This window comes from Bactrocera oleae, chromosome 2 (genome assembly GCF_042242935.1).
Source record: "Bactrocera oleae isolate idBacOlea1 chromosome 2, idBacOlea1, whole genome shotgun sequence".
NCBI classification, from domain to species: Eukaryota; Metazoa; Arthropoda; class Insecta; order Diptera; family Tephritidae; genus Bactrocera; species Bactrocera oleae.
The window spans coordinates 81,545,474-81,569,815 of record NC_091536.1 but is presented as its reverse complement, the minus strand read 5'-3'; the positions used below and the strand labels follow the sequence as shown (position 1 = coordinate 81,569,815).

Sequence of the window (24,342 nt, the reverse complement as noted above, 5' to 3'; positions counted from 1 at the left end):
ATCCTTTTCTAATTATACTTTCATTATCTGTTGAATTTGTCCTAAAAAAATGAGTTGAATGCCAGATAAATTAAATAACATTTATTAAAAAAGAAAAAAAACTTTAAAGCTGATAAGAAGTTCTGACAGTCAGAAAAAATTTCATTCATATTTTTTTAACTCGTAAAACTGTAACTTTCCATTTACGCGAGTGTACTCAAAAATGTATGCGGTTAATTAAATTTGCATTTGGCAAGTAACCTTTATCCGGCTAAAAAGATTTTAATGCCGTTAATTTGCTAATTGTTTTAATCTCATAAAATATATTTGCTTATAAGATACTGAAACTTAAAGGTTGCCTTTCTCACTTTGCCAACACTAAAAAGGTTTCAAAAAGTTTCGGATACGATGTGTAACATTTCGGGTACAATACATACAAGCTGCATGTGTGTATATAAGTATGTACTCAAAAACACGATTAAATAATTTTATAGATACTTATGAAATTTTGTTGAAATAAAACACTATTGCTGGGCATGGTATAATTTTTTAAGTAAATCTTCTTCAAGCTGGGTGATAGTGGCGGTCGTACGACGAAAGAAAGAACGAAATTATGTAGCGTAATGAAATAGCGTCACAGCCGCAGTATACATAACGCAATAGGTCAGGCATAGCCTATTTAATTCTTTCTGATAAAACTTCTAAAGTTGCCAGCTGTTTAAAATTAAAAAAAAAGAAACAAAATTAAAGCACAATATGGGTATTAACGCAAGAAAGCTTTGTAGTTAAAAATATTTTTGGTAGAGAGTAGCCAACTGTTAAAAAATTTTATTTCACTAAAATTGTTAACAGAAATGAACTATTACGTTATGGTAACTTACAAGGACTTTTAAAGAAGAATAAATTATGTTGTTGCAAATTATGTTTTAGAAGGGTTGCCAGCTGCTGGAAATTTTCGACTAAATGAACTTTAAAAAGTAATGACATATAACAGTATGTGTATCAAAATATACAGGGTCAAGATTTTTTTAACAAGATTTTTGATAATTAAAATCACAATATTAATACCCAATGAAAGGTAATTGAGATATTTCTGAGGTATAGTTATTTTCAATAGCGTTACTTTACTTTAGCACAAACAGAAAAATACGTTTCACTTTTATTCAAAATAGTGGACATTCCTCATATGAAAATTACCAGTTGCCTAACTGAAAAAAGAAGCTAGCGCGAATATTTTGCGAACAGTTGCGTGCAAATAATTAATGTGAAAAATTTAGCATAGACATGAAGAAATGTGCACTTTGGCTCCGCCGTCACTCACGAAATGGCCTCACGTGTCACATAGCAGTACACTGCCATTTGCCCGCATTTTAATGTCGACAACAACAAACACTCCAACAGAGCAGTTGTGAAGGCTGCCCTAGAAGGTGAAAGGTTAAATATTCAAAACTGTAATGAGCTCTTAAGTAAACACAGTCAAAAGTGCATTGTCACAACAATTTAAAAGGCAGCTACTTGATATGCGTGACTCGTAAACATTCGTACCCTAACAAGTATAGAGTATAGGTAGGTATGTGCGAGTATATTAGTTTTTAGGTATGTAAAGTGGGTATGTGAGAGTGGCTTTGAGCATAGAATGTGCTAAAAATAACCAATGGCGAAGGTGCTCTGCGTCCAACGAGCTAATGGATTTCGACAAAAATAAACATTTCGCATAATATGGTCGGTTCGTTGTGTGTAAAAGCGGCAATGAACAACTTTGTTTACGCTCTTTCCCGTTAATAAATAACGTTATTTGGTTGGTATTGCAAGCTTTTCAATGGTTCCCTTAACTTTTACACTCAAATTTAATAAACCAAAATAAAACGTTTATTAGCTAAAAATTAAAAATTAATTATTATATATAGATATGTATAACACTTACATAGTTGAATTTCAAGTCGGGATGCATGTAGTCCACACCTATAAGAAAAAAATAATAAGAACATTAAAGAAAGAAACCAGTTTTAGTTTGTTGTCTACACTCACCGTCGTCCATTATGGCGGTCGTAACATTTTTGCCGGTTATACCTTGATCCCAAGCAGCTTGCACATTGAGATCCAAACGCATTTTGCCACCATTTTGACCGGTGTTTTTCAAATACCATTGCAAGGGGAAATACGGATCACTTGGTTCAAGTCCAATCGGTTTTGCGCCAAAGGTGGACTCGAATGGGAGGCCATGAATAGCGGGAATCGCCGGTCGCAGACCACGTTTAACGCGCTTGAAACCGGGCTGTTGAACTGCCGTATGAACCTGAACGTAAATACGTGGAAAAAATTTGGACAATGAGCCAATAATCAAGTATTAAAAATTGGAAAAAAAAACAAAGACTGCATCAGCATTTATTATCCAGAAGTAAAAGTATAAACGACCTATTTGGACAGTGTTAGTGCTTTTCATTTCATTAATATAATAATAACATCGATAGCGTCGAATTAGTGTACTGTGAGTGGGAGCTGATATATTTTATTCGAGATATTATATGTAATCTGACAAACTTGTATAACATCATATTACTTTGACAATCTTCAACTCTCTGAGCAACTCACACTCCGCAAAAGAAATTACAGACTGCTTTAACTACGGATGCTTCACACCCGATTGACCCTATCATCATTAGAATATTACATTTTAAACTAGTTTAATTTTCATAGACTCTCTCCGCTATAAATATCTCGTGCTTTTTGTAGTCTGCTTCTAATATCTTCCATGTTTCACAATGTTCAATAAGTTTTTCTGTTTATAGACATTTCTTGACAATCCTCAGCTTAGACAGTGACTGAATTCTTACAGCTTGTGTACATTTGTTGTTTATACTTCTACAATGTAAACAAGCACACAAATATTCGAAGAATTTCTGCAAGTTATTTAGTCGCATATATATATGGTATATACATATGTAAGCGACACTGATTTCACCAAACAAACTCCCTCTCAAGTCTCAACGCTGTCCAATAAAAGTGTTACATTTTTACTCATGCATTTAAACACGCAAATCTCGGTTTAAGCGTTAGAGTCTTATCTATGACATCTGCGCTTATTGCACCGACTAGTAATCATTACCGCTTAAGCCAAATTGGCACCAATATCGATTTCAAATATATAACAATCAATATGTGAGTAAACCAAAACTTTTGACTTCAATTCTCTCCGTGTTCACGAATGGCGCTTCGCACAAAAACCACAATGCACAACTACAAGTTGACTCTTGCTAAAATAGAAATAATACGCTCGCCGTAAGCCTTTTGAGCATTTGTACACCCACACGCAAAGCATGCCGGAAGCATGCAAATCCTACGTCTGCGATGGTTCACCGATTGATGCATGATTGCTGGTTGTATGGGCGTATAACTACCGCAGAATTAATCGACTAGCAATCTGTATTTACATTCGCATTTGCGTTGCCTTTCTCGTTTTTCGTACAACTGGCTGTCTACGTGTGGGCAAGCCCTCACTTCAATGTACTGTTACTGAATGCAATTTCCTTGTATTCGAATTGTATTATCCAATTCAACCGTCATTTCATTGCCTGTGGTTCAATGAAATTTGATTAATATGCAGGTATATTGAAATCAGCTGAAATATGCAATAGTAGTACATGTGGACATATACAAGTCGACTATCTGCATATCCCCCAAAGTTTAGATCCTACTTGGAGATCAGAGGCAAATGCCAACTAAATCCACGTTTTTGAGCCGTGACATTTAAGAAAAAGCTTCAAGCATGAATTCGCATTAAGTTTTAGAGTATAAAAAAATAACATTCATACTCGGTCCCGTCAGCGAATTTGCATCTGAACTATCAACTTGACAACCACATGTTTCTTGGAAGTTCACTCCAACAACAACTGTATTTAGACTCTAAAGTCTTGCGAGTAAACTTAATGCGAATATACCTTACACCCTCGCACTATTTATGAAGTTTATATCATTATATGCCAAAAATTTCTTTTAATACATACAAATAGTTTAACAACTTTTACTCACCAATGGATGGCTCTTCAAGAGTCGCGTGTGTGTGATACTTCGTCTTGTGCGCGCGTGTGGCAATGTCCTGTGCTTGAAGTGATACTCGTTTCCGTTTCCTCCAACTAACTGCAATTAACATTAGAAAAGATGCCATGAATATTAAATTATAAAAAATACATTTCAATGGGTTGGAGGATATAATAGCTCTCAGTCCCACAAAATTAAGATAGTACAGCAGTGGCGACAGGATAACTCTACTACTACGAAGCCCTCGAGTGGTGTGTGCTACCAGTGATTGGCTTAGTTTCTTATATAAGGATTACCCGATGTCTCTATTACTTTCACATTTTGGAGTTAACATGCTGCGAAGCTATCAATATCCCAAAAATTTCTAAGCCTTTTGAAAAAAGCTTATAACTTCAACCTGCGAGTCTAATATATTAGAGATTGGCCGCGCGAGGTCTCGAAAGCTTTTAGCTTGAACACCTTGCAATGACCGTGCGTTTGAAAGTTGCAACGAAAGAAGTATTTCCATGTCTAATTTGCCTATATCGTCTCATACCTATGTTATACGCTTAAGCTATTAATATATTTACTCGGAACTTTATTTTCAAGAGTTTAAGACGGATTTTTGAAAGCTAAAATGCGTTTTTTTATGATTCGACGCTCAAGATTTCATCGTTAGTATGAGAAAAATTCTTTTATTTTTGCCATATTAACGTATGTACATATTTATTGAGACTATTTTTTCCGAGTTGATTCTCAACTGAATTCCTCATTGCCTGTGCGACTTGTTACAATTGAAAATTCTCCGATTCCTGAATTTTTGTAAGTTTCAAACTAAAGTTTCAAGCAAATAATAAAACTCGATGTGAAGTTCCAGACAGAATTCCTTATTGTTTGAAACATAAATATAATCAACACGAACAAAACTAATTTCATGCTCCACAGACCTGAATAAGTACATATGTGCGCATGTATTGTATGTGTGGTCTTATGCGAACATGTCCTGGAAAAAGCTGATTTCGCGCAGCACCAACGCCGAACGGTAATATAATGTAATAAGACTTATTATGATTGAGTTCGCGTCAAGTAAGCAACGAAAACGTAGAAACAAATAACGAACTTAACAAGTTGTACTCTTAATTTAATTGAGTAGACAAGAAAATATTATTGCTGGCAGTGGCAATTATGACAATATCAACGGCGACGACGTCGAATACACCAATAATATCGTGTTATGCATTTTGGAATACAACACGTGTGTGCCTTAATGCCGAGAAACTGCAGGGAGTTGTGGAACTTAAATGTTTTATGCGCGAAATTAGTATTATATGCACATTTACATAAGGGTGATTCTTACATTTTAGTGTGATGTTATATTCGATGCTCCAACGTCGATTTTAAAATAGTTGAATTTATTTTAAGAACCACCCTAATCTATCTACGTATATAATTATTTATTTTGATTACTTGATGAGGCAGACATTGGAAGCCATGCTTCATCTCTTGAATATCTTATCATGGATTACAATTTGACAAGCAGATGTTGTCAGAGAACAGAAATGTAGCGTTTGGGCCACCCTATGCCAAGTCTTCTGCCACAAATTAAATTTCGAAGTAAGTTTAGTAAACTCTCTTTGAGTTCTAGATTTGCAATATCTGCCAAAGAGAGAGGAAAAGATTGACAAGAGCAATGTATAATTACATGTAATTAAGATAAAGAAATAATTAAGATATCTTCTTATTCCTCGCACTGGTTTTTTTAATTGTACAGTTAAAAATTTTTAAACAAATATGTAAATCCGGAGAACAGCTTGATAATGATTTGATGGAAAACATTAGTATACGTATTTTGTACTATTCAAAGTTTTCTTTACATCCTTTGAATCTCGAAATTTATCAAAATCACTTACAAACAGGTATTGCTCACCCATGTGGAAAGTACGTCGAGCTGAATGATATTCTAATTGAAAAAATAGATATTTTTAATTTTCCAAATCAAAATCTCAAAATTTTGTGCATTCTTTGGACGGGGAACCGAGTGCTCTAATTATACTCTCGCAACATGTGCTACAGAGTATAATAGTTTTCGTCACCTAACGGTTGTTTGTATCACCTAAAACTAATCGAGTTAGATATAGGGTAATGTATATATAAATGATCAGGATAAAGAGACGAGTTTAAATCGGGGTGACCGTGGTTACGCCCCTTAATAAGTTTAATGTTCATATCTTCTAAGCCGCTAAAGCTACAATAACAAAATTCACGGAGAATAAATATTTTTAGCACTTCTATCGACAGTGTGAAAATGGATCGGGTGACAAGCGGTAAAGTAATTTTCCGGGCTTTGATCCTTGCAAGTTGCGAGATATAAAATGTTCGGTTATAACCGAACTTAGAACTTCCTTACTTGTTTTAAAATAATGTCAGACGGGAAATTACTATGTATATAGAGGTTAATACACTCACTGATTATATATATGTACATATGTCTGTTATCAAATTACTTAACACACACATAGCATAACATATACAACTGTCCACGCGAGCGTGTCTATATAATTAATAGCGAAACTTAAGCCATAATACAAAATAAATTGGCAACAAATATATATCTCTTATATACTTAGACGCAGAGCTACAATACATAAATACGAGTACATAAACTTATTTCGCCCAAAAACGAAAATTTTATGCTTCGCACGCAAAGCGGCAAACAATACAAGGGAGCAGTGGTAATTCAACACCTCACCCAAGCGATAAAAAGTTGGCAAACTGCAATTCAATCATCTAGCTATCTCGTGGGAAATACTATATCATAACGCATAATTAACCATCAGGAGCATAACGGAAACTTAAGCTGAGCGATTTAGCTGCACACACACACACATATGCTATATTCAAAATCCCCTAAGATTCTAACTGAACAAAACGCTTCGTTTTTATCTCTGCTCACATTGATTCAATGAGGAATATATACATAAATATATATATTATATTATATATATATATTATATTATATATATATATTATATTATATATATATATTATATTATATATATTATATTTTATATATATACATTACCATATACTTAGTTTCAATTACAATTTTCAGAAGACAAACATGCCTGACCTTTGCGACTGCCTTCTCTACTAGCCTACCAAATGCTCTTTAACGAATGTGCCAAAAATATAAATTAGAATTATTTAAATTTACGGATTATTTGCATTATTTATTTAAGAAACTTGCAGATGTTGCTCTTGAACTTTTCACTCACTGCTTCGACATAAACGCGAACCGTAGATAACGGACATCATGACATGAGAGCACAATTGACATTTTATTGAGTCACTCCCTAAGTGCCGTCATCCAACGAGATTCTAGTTGGAAAATTCTTTTGACAAGTCATAACAGCGTATTAGTGAAGACAAATGACAGCAGTTACAACCGAAACTTCCATAATCACGAGTCGGTGAGGCGTGCAACGGCAAGAAATGGAAATTAATTATGCCAAGTGTGTGCAACGCGTCGCAGTTGCGGTTTATTAGGAACCAGAGGCGCTCGGCCAGGCGAATGAGAATTTCAACAACGCACCAAAGTTAATTAAACCGAATGTGTGCGTTCTTAAATGTTGGATTTATAGTGTCGGTCAATTGTGAAAGTTTCTTCTTTCTGACATACTTTAAGTAGTTGTTAAAAAAGCCAATTAAATTTCAAATTGTTTGTACACAAACGATTTTCGCTTAAAATTTAGTCGCCACATTCACTATCTCAGATTATAAAGTACACAGTTAGGAGAATTTAGTTTTAAAGAGTCTATTCGCTACTAACAATCCAGTTTTATTTTATTGCTGATGTTTTGCTTAAGTTGCTAACAGCATTATGTGTCTTTTGTTTGGTTCTAAACAATATAAAGCAACCTTTCAACAATAAAAGGACTAAGAGGTTGAACATAATCCTCTAAGCGACTTCTGGACTTTTAAGGACTGGAAACTCGCACTAAAATATTTTGATCGATGATCTGTCAGAGTGTTTTCAGAAAGTTATTAAGTACATACAATTCAATATACCACAGACTATTTTTCTAGTGCCAAATCTGTTGTCCAACTCTGACCAATAAAGATGTAGTCCTTTATTACATGCGCTCACATAAACGGTAATCGTTCTAGTAAGTTAGATTGCTTGAAATTTTGTATTTTCACTGAAATCATGGTCACGGAATCCTTTAAAGTATTGCAGTAGTGTTTTAGGAAATACACTTTATCACAACACACGTGTTTGAGGAGCACAAAGTATTCAGTGAACGTCGTGACGTCAACGAAAACTTGCTTCATGAAAAAGTTAAAGAAACAGTACCGTCATGTTGGCAGCAGAGAGATTGCAGAGGATCACAACAACTCTAATGAATCGACTCAACACACTTTGGTTAATCTTTTGCAAAAACGACGCCGAATAAAGAGGTAAAGCAAAAATGATGCTGAAGATGACGTATAAAGTACCCAATAATCCAGCCGAGACTTATAACAAGTGTATGGAAAATTGGATTAAGCGTTATCATGCTTGTATTAGCTCAAAAGGAGTCTATTTTGAAGGCGATATTAAAGGTTTATATTAAAATACGTGAAAACGTTGTTTTTCTTGTCAGTCCGAGTCACTTTGTATATTATTTCTTTGTACGGCTGCACTGCACTATGTACATTGCTTAAGGCAAGCGAAAAAACTAGAATTGAAATAAAAGTAAAAAATCGTTGTTGCTTTAAATTTATCATATTTACGTACATAAAACTGTAAATTATTACCGTGTGTGCATATAATTGTATTGCCTTGCAATCAAATATTAGAAATTAAGCCAATAAACCTTGGATGCTATTGAATAAATAATGAACGGATAAAATATTGATCATGTTTATGTTTAACTAATCAACAAAATAATATTGAAAAATAATTTTTCTCCTAATAACTACAATTATTTGTAATTTTCAGCGAGTTATTCCCTGAAATATGATTTCTCCATTTTCAGCAATGTGTTCATTAATGCAACACGCGCTTACAATTTCGCTAATTTCCGTCGAACTCTAGTCTTATTTTGTCACATTAATAATATGCCTAATGCACTACGCGTCCATTTATTAGGCTAGCTTTTTTTGTACCCATGTAAAAAAACATGCCTTTATACATTGCTTTAATTATGTTATCTTTAATTGGAAGATAAAATCCTTAACACGAAATCACAATTAATCGTTGATACCTTTTGCATTCGATTGATCGATGTACCAAATCTTAAGGGTGAGTACATAGTTTTTAAGTGTGATACATGTGATTATCCATGCAGCTGAGAATATATAACTACCTCAGTATCCACTTATTCGGTACGTTCAATTGGGTCACCACGTGAATAATTTTCATTACTCTCGCAATCTGTTGCTCTAGAAAATAGTTTTGTTCACCTAACGGTTGTTTGCAAAACAAAAAAAAATAAAACTTAAATCAAAATTATCAGGTGCAAACGTCAACTTGTGTAAAAGTTTTGATATCTAAAATTTCCTAAATCGGCCGAAAGCGTCGTCTACTCCTCATAAGACATCATTTTAAATTTCATCGAGTATTTCACCTTATACTAGATAAATCAGGCATTAATGAAAATATCGGATCAAAACAGCACACAAATTTCACTTTTAAAATACGGCAATTCTCAACTAAGGTTCGACGGAATGGGAAGACAGCATATACTGAATATAAGGTAATCAGTACCTATCACATACTTTATATCGAAATTATCGGAAAATGTTCGAGATATCTTCATCTTTTATCACTATCATCACTAAATCGGGTTAGTTTGTCGCCTAGCCCGCTTATACCTAAAATAATGTTTTTCGTTAGTTTGGTTGAGTAAGGTATAAAGGAGAAAAACCGTAAACTTCGGCTGCACCGAAGCTAAAATACCCTTCACAAATTGATCCTTCAGATTATATGGCAGTTATTAGCGATAGTGGTTCGATCTAAAAAAAATTTGTTCAAATATCGTAGCGTTGCTTTAGATCTCTTCAAATAAAGAAGTTTTCCATATGAGAAATAGATTTTGATCGTTCAGTTTTTATGGCAGCTATATGCTATAGCAACCCGCTCTAAACAATTTCTTCGGAAATTGCACCATTGCTTTAAGCAATAACCTATGCCAAATTTCGTGAAAATATCTCCTTAAATAAAAAAGTTATATCTTATAGTATTCAAATAAAGGCGGTTTCGATAAAAAAAATCAGCTTTTTAGAGAGAAAAGAACATGTGTAAAGTTTTAGATCAATATCTCAAAAACTGAGGGACTAGTTCATGTATATACAAACAGAGAAACGGACATGACTAAAGCTGATTATTTATATTTATATTTTATAGGGTCTCCGACTTTTCCTTGTGCGTCTAAATAACATCGTTGCAAACTTATCATACCCTGTTTAGGATATAAATATAAAGGTCAATATGTGAAATATGTTAATGAAATTATAGGGACATATTTTCTAGACCAGAGATGTTTAGTGTCAGAAACAGATGGAATCGGTTTTGTTTTTGCCTTAGTTTTTCTCACGCATGAAAATATTTGGCGTGCTTGAATTCTTAATTGTAGTAGTACTCTTAGAGTACGTAATATTCGTTGCACTCGTTCTCAGACTTTCCTTGCTTGTGTGCGATAACATTTTGCAGAAACATCGAACAATTTCCCACGCTTTTAATTTGTCTGAAATCTAAATTTAGTTACAAGTGCTAATATTTATTTCCTGCTTATTAAAAACTTGTTAACACGCGTTCCACAGACACAGCTGTCACCGCACCTAATTACATTCAGTGCTATGCTTTATAAATAGCTCAGGTGTGCGCTATTAAAAACAATAATTAGCAATGTTTAAAAATAATATTTGTACATACATATATGTATGTGTGTTTGTATATGCACTATTTATACGTATATGTATGTATTCCAAGACCTCCTCCCCTTATAAGCCATCGTTTATACCACTTTATTACTTCAGTGTGATTTAATAGTTTTTACGTCGGCATTATTCTCGATTCACTTTCGGTTCTAGGAACTTATACCCACAACTTTAAAAAGCTGAATATCTTTCGATGCGAAATTTACATAACTTATGAATAAAATTAGCAAATGATCGAAAGTGTTGCAGAAACGCCTACAAGCTGTCCAAACAAATTTCCCATAGAATGATGCCACCAGCAGAAAATGTCCTTCGTGTGGGGCGCTTTAATCAGCTTGACGATTACTTGACGCCTTGGGGCCAACAGGTTGACGGTGACCCGTTCATGCAGCAGTAATGTGAAAAAAAACTTGCACACATACACACCGTTTTTACCTCTAAATATATACATATCAACAAAGAGATTAAAATGTGTGTGTGCTTACCAATATTTGCACAGATACAGGGTGGCTCCAAGCCAAATTAAATTTCACTTTCAATAACACAAATATAAAATATGAATAGTAGTTGGAAATTTCTTAAAATTTTTAGTTTATTTCTAAAAACATACTCGTTTAAGTATCTCCCTTATGGAAAAAGTTTGTCTTGCTCGTGGGTGTTCTCTTGTAAAAGCTTCATGCAGTATAATCATGAGCGTGTGTGTTCAAGTGTAATTTAAATCCATTCTTCTCGACTGAGCGTACAAAACCGAAGGCGAACGTTTTACAATGCAAATTTCACTGTATTTCTATGTACAAGTATACATATACTTGAAGCGATTTAAAATACGCTCTGAAAACAAAGCAGTTGGAGAGTATATAAAGCAAGGAGTCAACGGTTTACATATATACTAAATATTTGTATGTTTTGTAACCATGAAAAGGCACCATTATGCCATACAAGTACATTGTTAGGATGTGGTAGGAGTATGCCAACAACATCTTGTCTTGTCATAGCGCTGAGCAGTAATTTGCAGATTACTTAGAATACGGTAAGACTAATTGACACAGATAATTCAACATTTATCATAGAAGCTTTAAACTAATACTGAAGAATACATACAAATACAAATTATTAATGTGGAGACAAAAAATGCTCGACTCATAAATTTATCACCAGTTTGAATAAAACTTTACAAGATGCGACATCTTTTATGTTGCCTAAAGATAAGAAAGCTGTAAGATCTATATTTGAATTAAATAGTGGACTTTCTCAAATGACAGTAATGCGAATTACATAGAATAAAACCATAAATAAAACTATAGTATGTGGTGTATCGGAAAAATTAAGTCCGTCTTGAACTTATTTTATTAGTAAGTAAAACAATTTACTAACTAGATTTGGATTTTCGTGAAGAGGAGAAAATGACGTGATCGAAATTTCAGATCAATATCTCAGAAACTGAAGGTATAGATCGCGTATATGCAGACAGACCAACATGGTTAAATAGACTCTGCTCATCACGCTGATCATTTATATATATATTATCTTCGATCATTACAAACTTCGTGGCAAACATAATATACCTTGTAGAGGGTACAAATACCTCACACTATTATGGTTGCATCCAAAGTGACTTTTTCATCACTTCTTATGTGAAAAGTTACTTACTCTTTTCTCCAGCCTTTCAAAGAAAAGTTAATTTGAGAGAATAACCGAAATATAAAGATGTCTCTTTCTTTCTCGGCATAAAGCGTTAATAAAGTCAGACAAATTCCAATAATAATTGCTAAATTTTCACTTTAGCCAGGCTTAATGAGCTTCATGACGTTGTTGTTCGGAGAAATAAGAAGAAAGGTATACTCTCAAAGAAAAAACAAATTTTTTTTAGTTTTGAATATCATAGAGGGATTTAATAAGTTAATTTCTGGATTTTCACAAATATTTAGTTGATGCAATTGTTAGCGTCGTAGAAAATTGAAATGCTGATATTATATAATATGTAAGTGCTTAAGGTGTCCGTTCTTTCTGGAAATAAGTTTTCTTTTGCTGGCGCCCCAGGAAGTTTCAGTTATTGTAAAAGTTATACGTAGTTATATTTGCACATCATATAATAATAATTTTGTAAACCCAAAATAAAAATAAACGGAGGAAATTCGTTGATTAAGAAACAAATCAAAATTGTAAGCAAAAATAATTTACGGTGATTTTGTTTTTAAGGGCAAAAACCGGTTCTCGATTTCCGGTAAAACTGCAAGTTCTATGGAAAGAAATTAAATTACATAGTCATAGGTAATAAAATAATAAAAAATACTTAGACATTTAGGGAAAACTTAACTTTTTATGTCCCCAACCCACTGTAACCTTGTATTTTGACTTAATCTCGGAGAAGGAAAGGAGCACGTCAAAATATTTGTTTTTTAAAAAGTCGGTAAGTTTTTACTTCGCTGGAATCCCTACTATCTGGTGGTATAAAAAATATAGGTATATATTACTATGGTAACTTTTCGCAGAAAATCCAAAAAAGGCCCCACTAAACGATTCAAACCTTCTTATTATCAGCTACTACGAAGAAACAGGTTGATATATTCTCTTTCTTTTACAATGGGCTTGATCATACGATTATTTTTTTTTTACAATTTTAAAAGGTTCCAGCCCTGGTCTAGCATTCATACAAGTGCATTATAAATTATCTGTTGCTCATACGACATGGTGTACTGCGGGAAAGCTCAATATATGATGCATAACTTTTCACGAAAATTTTTATGGAAAAAGCTAACAAGACCGTTTTTGTAGAGTGAAAATTCTTTTAATAGAATATTCGTTTTTCAAAGTTGTAGGTTTATTTGCTTAATGACATAAAGCAAAAAAAAGCATGATATGTATGAATATGCGAAAAGTAACATGATTAACGCATTGCAAATATGCTCGTTTCATAGGATCATTTTTTCTGAGTCGACAACTGAAATTTCAGGAGGCGTTAGCATAAAAAACACCAACTTGTGAAATAACGGATACCCTAACACACATATACATAGGTATGTATATTGTGAATATGCGCCATGTAGAAAGTAATAAATCTTAAAAAGAATTTAAATAATTAGTTGGACATAGAGAAATATATAACAACCAATGTATCATACATAAATATATGTACATATTTATAAAAGTATATATGTACGAGTATATTGTATCCTTAAATTAAACTTTATTGTATAGGGGAATGAAATTTAAATACATATATCCAATATAGTTTATACTCGAGGGTTTTGCATAATACATAGACACTATCATATAGATATACGAAGGTATACTACAAATCATTTGATTTCTTAAATTCCCATTACCCATTTTAGGAACGATTTTGATGTTATTTACAATAACAAAAATGCCAAAAGGTGCAAATAAACAATTAAAATTGATGGACGTCTGAAAAATTTGTAAAACTAATTTTCTTTCAACCAAAATCTGATTTCAAAACAAAATCTACATAATGAATATCCTGAATTTATATTTTAACACTAAAAATACTCGAATCAATATTCCTCGAACTCATCTTAATCTTTTTACATTAAATTTTAGAAAGGTATTATTTATTATCTAAAGTTTTTTTTACTTACTACATTAATATACATAGAAGTATAGACATATACACGTTTACATAATCGTACAGAATAATGTATTATATAGATATAACATACTCCCAATAAAAAATGTCCATCATTATCTTCTTTAACTGCGCATGAGAATTTCCATTGAAAATACGATTTCAATAGACATACTCGCCCACATACAAATAAACGAGTGAAAGTCAACAGCTGTTGTCGAATCAAGTGACAAAGCATTAAAAGATACCAAAAATCACATCTGCATTGCTGCGTCAAGACAAAATTTGAGAGAAACACGTAACCTCTTGACATTTGACTTGTTCTTATTCCTTTTGCTGGTATACAATATATGTATGTATATATTATGTATGTAATCGCTTATGCAATAATATGGATACAGAAAACAAACCGGAGCATCATGAAATTTATTTTTTTGAAAATACATCGTTAAAATTTATGCCCGCTGGTAATCTTAGAAATAAATGCAGTATGTACAAACGAAATGTGAGCATTTGTTGTGTTACGCAATAAGTTTTATGAAAGTCGCAAATTTCGTAGCTATACTTTTTCAGATTTACTCACATTATAATCTGAAATCTAGTTTTAAGCATTTTAGGTATGTGTCTTTGCTAAAATATATTGAAGCTCAGCACCATGTGCAAAATTTAAAACTCAGAATACCAAATGCGAGCCTACATTGTATGTTATCCATTATTGCGAACATTTCGTTAAAAAATTTTGTGGAATTTGAGTTATGCACTTGAATAATTTTCTTACAACATAATTTAACTTATATATAATATAATAATTGATCAGCGTGACGAGCTGAGTCCATTCAGCCATATCTGTCTGTCCACTTGTGTGTATATACTCAGTTTTTGATATATCGATTTGAAATTTTGAACATGTCATTTTCTTTTCATGAAGCTTCTCATTTGTTAGAATCGAGATTCGCCGATATCGGACTACTATAGGATAAAGCAGCCATAAAAATTAATTGATAAAAATGAAAGCCTGGTATTTTGCATGGTTTACTATCCAACACCACTGCAGAAACTCCGAAAAAATTGTTCGGATCACTATAGCATATAGCTGTCATTCAAATCTGATCGATCAAAATTAAGTCTTTTCTCAATAATTAAAATAAGTTCTACTAAGTCTTCTTGATGTTGATTAAATCAAGAACATTCATGTGTTGAGAATCAATGCTATCTTTCTACTGCTATCTGTACAGTATTTCATCACATGATCATTCACTTTTTTAATGAATAAATTGAATGTGTCTCTTAAGACAAGTTTATACGATTGCACATCTCTATTTGAATAAGTGTTTAGATCTTATGGCGTATTTATTTTTAAATATTTAAAAACCGTAAAAAAAACTTTTGATAATAAGAGTAAAAGAAACAAATTAATTTTGGTTAATGCTTCAGCACATGCCTTACAAATTTAGTCGGCTTCTTTTAAATATTTTTAGCTCACATAAAAAGGCAATATTTCCAAAATGCTTGTATAAATGAATGGAGCTTTTCGGCCCAATCAATTTTGTGATTTCGTAACCGTTTAAATATATTTAATCAGGAAAAAGGTCATAAATCGTTTCGGAAACCCAAAATGTGAAAAGACGGTTTACGGACTTTTTAATTAAGGGACAAAAGGAAGCACTTGGTATGGCCAAAAACGGACCAAAAAGGTTACAAGAATTGAAAATAAGAATGAAGTGTCCAAAATAGACACAAAACATATTTAGTTACGCGTAACATTCATATATATATAAATATGAATATTAATATGTGAGTGACACAATAATCTAAAGAAAATAGCAACCCATTTTGACACAAAAATAACATAGAAGAAAAAAATACTGAAATTTTAAAACTTTTTAAATTATATGTAAATATTTTAGCTTTTCTGCTTTCATAATATGGATTCCTCATAACCGTTACCGTTTAGGCAGAAAAGCATTGGGAAAAGACGCTTTTAAATAGCAAGAAAGTCAAAATACACCTTTGTAGACCACTTAATCAAATTTACAGAGACCACAATATTATTGAGATATTTTTGGAAGCGAATTAATTAAATTATACTTAACGTTATTACTCATCTTCCTTTGTGCAATCTCACCAAATGACCACACTCACTCTCATTAAAAGTAAGTGCACAAATCCAATGCATCATAAAGTAAACCAAAAGATAGAAGTGATTGTCAAGCAGTGGCGGCATAGAATCATTAGCAGTTGACAGTGAAGTCGGTTGAGGGAATAGACTAAGTGACTGAACAATAACATTAAAGTTGACAGCTGATAAGCAGCTGCGGCTATTTTTGGTGAAACGTCAACAACACCAACGCAGCAAGTACATTTTACCCAAACACCTAAACTTGAAACAAATGGAAACAGCAACGAACCGCACGCTGAAATTATCGAGAGTGTCTAAATGAATAACAGCATACCATAGATTTACGATACGCATCACAACTAAACTCAAAACCACTTACTTTTGAGGCTATTAGTGGACCCAACATTATATGAAAATAATTGTTCACAGTTCTCTAACGAAATAGAATAACTGTTTCGAAGTTCAATATCAGCGAAATTAACTTGGTAAAGAATTTTTTTTCCATTTCTAGTTAATTGCAATGATTACAAAATCTGAAACTAGTTTGGTCACTAAAGAGAGCAGTTCTACCTTATTCAAGACATACTGCGACTAACAACTTTCTCAAAAGCAGGCATAAGTATTTGAGTGGCAAACAGCCTACTCTTGCTAATGGCAGTTTGGGCGTAAGAGACAAGAAACTTAGATACAAGTGTGGCTGGTTATTCAGCAATGACAGAATGATGAATGGTTATCGCCGTGGCAATGCACCGCCTTCTGTCTGGTTTTAGTACGTTGACCATTAGTGCTTGTCAAACCAAGAATACTAACAGAAGGCTGAGTATTTTTAACGCTATAAATTATTTATTGAAATGTTCATTCCAAAGAGCAACATGTGGCTTTCATGTACAGGCATGTCATCAAGAAGTTAATTATTTAATGTTTTCACGCTTCATGAATACGTTTATCTAATGGTTGTTCGTGATTTCGTGAAATTTCATATTTTTTTATTATATTAAAGAACACATCAATACACGTAAATGAATCAGTAAGTTTATAAGGACTAGAAAATTAGTCAAAAGAAGAAGTTGTATATCCATACTAAATGCAGTTTTGGTATCAAAACGTTTATCAACCATAAGATGATACCCTCTGTATACAATTGTCTCGAAAAAACTTTCCGCTCAAGCCGCATCGATAAAGGCTTTTTGATTTTATTTTTCACTACAACCTTTCTTATGTTCGTAAAAAGTTTGGTCCCAATTAGTCGATTAGTGTGTGTTTGGCAGCTGTTTGTTTACGACACCAATGGAATCACGGCTACATAATCGTTAAAAATGTTGCAGTGTTTTGGGGAGTCTACTTTATTACGCACACAAGCACCTGAGTGTCAGAAGACATTAAAGCCATCCCAGCCGAGGCTTATGGCAAGTGTATAGAAAATTGGATTAAGCGTTGGCATGGTTGTATTGACTCAGGTGTCTATTTTGAAGGCGATAATAAAGATTTGTACTGAAATACATATAAATTTCTTCGGGGATCGTGGCGCTGCCTTGAGTTATAATCCATGCCAAATTTATTGATATCTTGTCGAATAAAATCCGTTCGTATGGCAGTTTCCAAGGAAGAATCGGACGTGTGCAAAATTTCAGATCGGTATCTCTGAAACTGAGAGACTATAGACGGACATGGCTAACTCGACTCAGCTCGTGATGCTGATAATTTCTATATATCTTTTTATAGAGTCTCCGACGTTTCCTTCTGGATGTTATAAATCTCGTTTCAAACTTAAAATACCCTGCTCAGGTTATAAAAAATATATGTGTGGATTCTGAGATATAGTATATATACTACTAGTTTAGGTCAGAGAAAGTTTAAAGAATATATAAAAACATGTTTTATTTTTTGTTTAACCAAAATTATCTCGCAACCTAGGGCTAATGACGGCGGTCAACTTACACACCCATAAAGTATATAGCAACTAACGTAATTGTAAGTCATATGATACACTGGTCAACAAGGGCATTTCGTGAGCCCTTAGGAGATAATTAGTGGCCACTTTCACTGCGTGTTGCCGAAAAAACATTATTATTTTTAATAAACGTACAGACTGAGACAGTAGTATGTGTATTGTTGTTGTAGACTAAATATTTTCACCACAAAACTAAAATATAAATGTGTTCAGATTTTTATTTTGCTAATGTCGAGAACGCGTGCGCATTCCCTTGACACACACATATTAAGCGCTCACTAATTGCGTGTATATGTATGTATATATGTGTGTGTGATTGCCAAGAAAACAATGGCACAATATGTTTCATTAAAAGCGCCGTAAACTAGGCACAGACACATATAAACATATAGTTAGATATATATAAATATACACATATTCATATATATAATATATATATATGCGTAAGTGTATGAATATATTTAGTTACTCCTACGTGCGTCTCTGTATATGTGGCAATAATTGCGGCCGCCATCCATCCGAAGCGTGGCCGATTCCAAACAACTTGCGTCGGTCCAAATGCTTGTGTCACTATGTGTGTGTGGGTGTGCTGCTTTTATTTTGTGCGAAATGTCCTCGCGAATTCACACACACACACATGCGTAGATGCACAATACCCGCATTTTCATTCACTCCGTTGCACCTACCGACCGTCATGCGGGCGAGCGCACTGCTGCCGCTATGTGTGCTTTCACGCTTTGACGCTTTCGTCATATCATTCCATATGTTGCGTTTATAAAGAGTAATGTTAGAATTATTCTGAGCGAAACCAAGCTATGATGGAAAGCAATAACAATAACAAAAGTCCGCACAAAGTTTTATCTCATTGCGTAAACAAATACACACGCATACACAGAATTATCTATGTATGTATGCTTAAATACTATGCGTTGAAGTCAATGTTGTTGCTAATAAAGTCCTTGCCATTATTATTTCGGCATCCAAAGGGATAAACTAATATTTTTATTAGCACGTCTACACTTCATTTTGATGCGATAAACTGGCTTTAACGGTATCAAATAGCTTTACTATTTACCCAACCGTTGACGACTGCAACTTTGAGACACAATTGAATGTTATAGCCTGAGCTTGTGTATGTGTGTTTAGTAAGCATATCCCCATAAGCCTTTGGCTTAAAAGGGTATTCTAGTCGAGAAATTTTAAAAAATCGAAAATTTTTGTCATATTTGATAGTTTAGATATTTAAAACTATTCTCCTGTGATTTGTGTGAGTGATTTTTGAAAATTTATGATTATTTTTAAAGTTATTGTCGTTTAAGTGGCATGGCAACTCGGCGGGTTTAGTGTTAAAACTTTAAACACGTTTTTCTCGAAACTACTTTTTTGGTGCGCTCATCACGATATATCAAGTTCTAGTCCCTCGATTTTCTCGAAATTTTGATTAAATATTGAAAATTTCTAGCTTTTAATACGTGTAGAAGTCGTTACGAAGAAGACTCGTCCTTTTTTTTGAGATGTATATAAACAATATACTCTAAATTGAAATTTATGTTAGCATTTGTCGTTTGGTTACTCATACGCACCGGAGGTTCTTATTATTCTTGCTAAATTTGATATCACAATATTCTTCAAACGTAAACATTCCAGGAAGCACAACTGTTTGTACTTTTGATACATGAATAAACTTGAAAAACTTATAGTCAAATATAAATTGCTTTTTTTACTAATAACCAAAAAAAACCGAAATTCTGATCTCTACACTAGAATACCCACTTAACAAGTTTAGCTCTTTCTAAAGCTATAAAATATTCAAATTTAACCTGTGTTAGACAGTACAAAAATTTTGCTTGTTTGTTATTGAAAATATGGCATTGAATTATCTCTTAAATATTCAAAAATAATTCTTTATATGCATTGTATGATAAGGCATCAGAACCAATTTAGTTGACTCACCGGATATTTTAATGTCTTTAAGACTAACACTTAAACCACCTACTGTGCTGGTGAGAACCATTTTCCAGTCGCTATTCATTTTCTTTTCTTTGAATTCACTTTTTGTATGACGTATATAATCATCTCTTGAGATAAATGACAAACTTATGTGACAAGCAAAATATTGTATATAATCGAATGCCGCCAACCACGCACTATATAGACTCGATAATGACAGCAAAAGAGCATCACGCACCAAAGTCATTCTGTCCGCAGGCAAAAAAAGTAAAAGAAATCGAACGTAGCAAAACAGAGAGTAGTTAAGCCTTTATAAACGAGCATTTGTGCCGCTCATATTTCCCTCGTCATTAGCATCGACGTCACTACAAATTCAAGCGTCGATTTTAGTGGACAGCCATCGCACTTAGGTTGCATTCGTCAACATTCAGGTAATCACTCATTCATCATTACACCTTCGCACTGTATCCTTGTCTTTTTCGCTCTCTCTCTACATCGCTCTTGATTACAAGAGTGTAGAAGTATATGTATTTTGTAACGAACTCTGCCAGCAAGCTAGTGCAATAAATCAGCGGAATCAGGCTCCTGTTTCTCATTTTATTATTGTATGAAAATATTAAAAATACTTTCGTAGTGCTATGTTTTTTCTAAAAATTAGTTTATATAATAAGTATATTATAACCAAAATGTGTGGATGCTTAACAAGTTTTTTCAAAGCAAAGCTTAAATTATGCCACGACTACATTTTAGTATTTCAATAATAGTGTTTCGAAATTGTCACTTTCATATTTAAAATGCTTTAAAATCAGTGTGTATTTAACTTTATATATTAGATTTTGCCGTTAGGTTACTCATACGCACCGTCGCTCATAATTCTTTTTGTCGCTAAATTAGTTTTTTTTTAAAGCATATCTTTCAGCGGTTAGTAAGTTATTCGATTTAAATATTCAACAAAATTAATCAATGTATTAATATGGGTATCCATGAATAATAATAATTACAGAAAAATTTTGTTTTATTCAGATAATGAGGAGAAGTGCAGAACAATCTCGATTTGATAAAACTTATTGTATTGCTGAACTTCAAAAAAGCCATCAAATTGAATCTTCGGATTCCAACAAAATAAACGACGATCTCAATAATACAAGCGAGCTGAGATTACAAACAATTTTACAAAGTTAATCTTTACTATATTTTTCGATTACTAATATTAATTAAAGACAAATTTGATTTTCTATAGAATTCAGGAGATTTTCGTTCAAAACTTTTTACATTGTTTTTAGTGGACTTTAAATGAAATTAAGCATAGTATAAATATACAAGTTATATAAACAGTGTGATAGCTAAAAAAATCGTTGAATTGAATTTTCTGGTTAGTGGAATAACTTCCAATTTTGTTACTCATACGCACCGGTAGTCTTTATTACGAAAGTATTGTAAGTAATCTAAAGAGTCTACACTCGCACGAGCGTTATTAAAAAAGTCGAAAAGTGCAATATTTTCATTACTGGAAGTATCCAAGAATAACTCGGATTATAGCTCACGTTTTCACTAAACCTTCTGAAGAGGCACACCTAGTGTGAAATTAAGAAAAAATTTATTTTGTTTCATATTTCGATATTTTAAATAGTTTTTGAATTAGAGCCTGCTAAAGTGTAACCGCTCAGTTCAATCAGCACCATTAGTTTATTTTTAAGCGCGTTCTTCTCGAAACAGCATTTTTAGAATTTGCTAATGTAATTACTCGGAGGCAAATGATCCGATCACTATCAAAAATTTTCTGCATGTTCTATTTATAGTTATTATTCTCTATACAATGACCTACCAGGTTTTTTTAACTGAGCCAAAATCGAGTTTTGACAGACAAAAAATTGGTTAATAATCAACTTCTTTTTTTTATATAAACATGCGCATTTTGTCAATTTTTGATTACACTAGTTTACAGTCATTTTGCGACTGTGAATTTGCTGATTTTGGGTTGCTCAAACCGAAAATGTTAGTAAAAATTTCGACCACCATTTACTAAAATGACAAAAATAGCTGGCAAATTTTTGAATTCAAATTCGTATTCAGGACACCTCAAACACCCTCACAGACCTTATCAGTCGCAAATTTTTCCTTCAGATTTGTTAAGTAGTGTTATTTGGCTCGGCCCAAGTTCATTGAATAATTTTTTTATTAAGTTGCATCCATAGAGGAGCTGGAATCACTGCAGCAGTGGAGGACCTTTTTTGGGACGATTAGCGATCGCGTGTAACTCCATCAATATTAAATACATATTTTTCTTCAAAAATTTTTCAGTGTATCCTTAAAATATGTTTAAATTATTAAAATTTCAAAACAATTTATACTGTAAATTTCGTTTTTAATTCCCGAAAATCACCTTTTTTTAGTCTGTCACGCTAATTTTAATTTCTTAAATCAAATTCGCTTACCTTATCTTCATTCTATCAGAAGGCATTCATCAATATAATCGTGCTACCTTAATAACTTCTGCTGCGCAATAATTACAGCTGACAACACTTGTAAATATGGCAACACACTGAGTTGTTTACTTGATTATTTCATTTGTGAGTGGCGCATAAATAACTAGCGATAACTACAGGTAAATAGCAGATTAGCAATAATAACAGTTATTGCATTGATTAATAGGTAATTTAGGATCGAATTATGGTAGCATATTAATTATGCGTCATGCACACACACATACATGTATATACCACATATATTAAGCAATAAGTGTTAACTAATTTGCTGCATTCAGTTTATAAAAGTGAAGCAATTAAATAATTATTTAATATGGCTTGAAGAAAATTATTTTAAATCTTATTTATCTTTAGGTCAGCAAACGGATTTATATACCTTATTGAGCAATCAGGCAGACTCTATGCGCTTAAATGAAGTTTCATTGTACCTTAAAATGTTTGAAAACAATTTCGTAAGTTTTCGAAAACATAGCATTTTTTATTAAAGGATTCATTTCGAAAATTAAAAAAAAATCTTAAAATTATATTTTTCAATAAAATATTGCTCTAAGCTCATATAAGCTTTTATGCAGTTATTACCTCTTTGAATAACACTGATCCAAAAATAAAAATTTTCAAGCGTCCACCTTCAACATTTTTTTTCTCTACACACACATCTTCCATTTGAATGCGTTCAAGGTGTGTGGGTATGTAATCTGTAGAAAAAACAGTGAACTCGTACATATTTTCAAGAACTGTGCCAATTTGAAGTTTGCAATTGCAGCAAAATAAGCTAATTTGTCGACGCGTTTTAAAAATGTTTACAATCATAGAAAATAGACACGGATTCACATTTGAATGCATTGAAATATATTTTTAAAACGCCCATATATAAGCAACGGTAAATTCACTTTCAGCTTGTGCACCACGCGGCTTCATTGGTGTCAGTGGGCGCACACATCACTTTCAGTTGAGTTCACGCTCAAATGCCAGCGTGTCAATGCCACTCTACATATTATACACCTACATTCATTAAGTGTTCACATTGTATTCACCGTTAGTAATTATTCGGTATTGGTGAGAAGCGCGAATGTTAAGCGTGAAGGCGCCAAACTGACACGAAATTTATTTGTTCTAAATAACAAAGAATTTCAACATTTATTTTTAAATTTATTTTTAATTTTTATTTTTCGTACTGTATATGTTTGTGAGCGTGTATCTAATGGTATATGGCTTACGTTGACCTAAAAACAATAGTCAATTTATGTAGTTATGTCGATTTGCAGGTTTATGTAAAACTATTTGTTGATACAACGGCTGCTTATACTAATGAAAAGGTGTGAAAAATAAATAT

At 32.9% G+C, this 24,342-nt stretch overlaps 1 protein-coding gene across 1 annotated transcript in view; it reads right to left on the bottom strand.

The window, feature by feature from the left end:
• Positions 1-24,342, bottom strand: part of amon (prohormone processing protease amontillado) — a 57,530-nt gene that overhangs the window by 8,010 nt on the left and 25,178 nt on the right. Inside the window, exons 2-4 of the mRNA XM_036371831.2 lie at positions 4,009-4,116; positions 2,008-2,275; positions 1,904-1,941 (exon numbers count right to left, since the gene is read on the bottom strand). Of these exons, the coding sequence (XP_036227724.2) occupies positions 1,904-1,941; positions 2,008-2,275; positions 4,009-4,116 (414 nt within the window). The remainder of the gene's footprint in view (positions 1-1,903; positions 1,942-2,007; positions 2,276-4,008; positions 4,117-24,342) is intronic.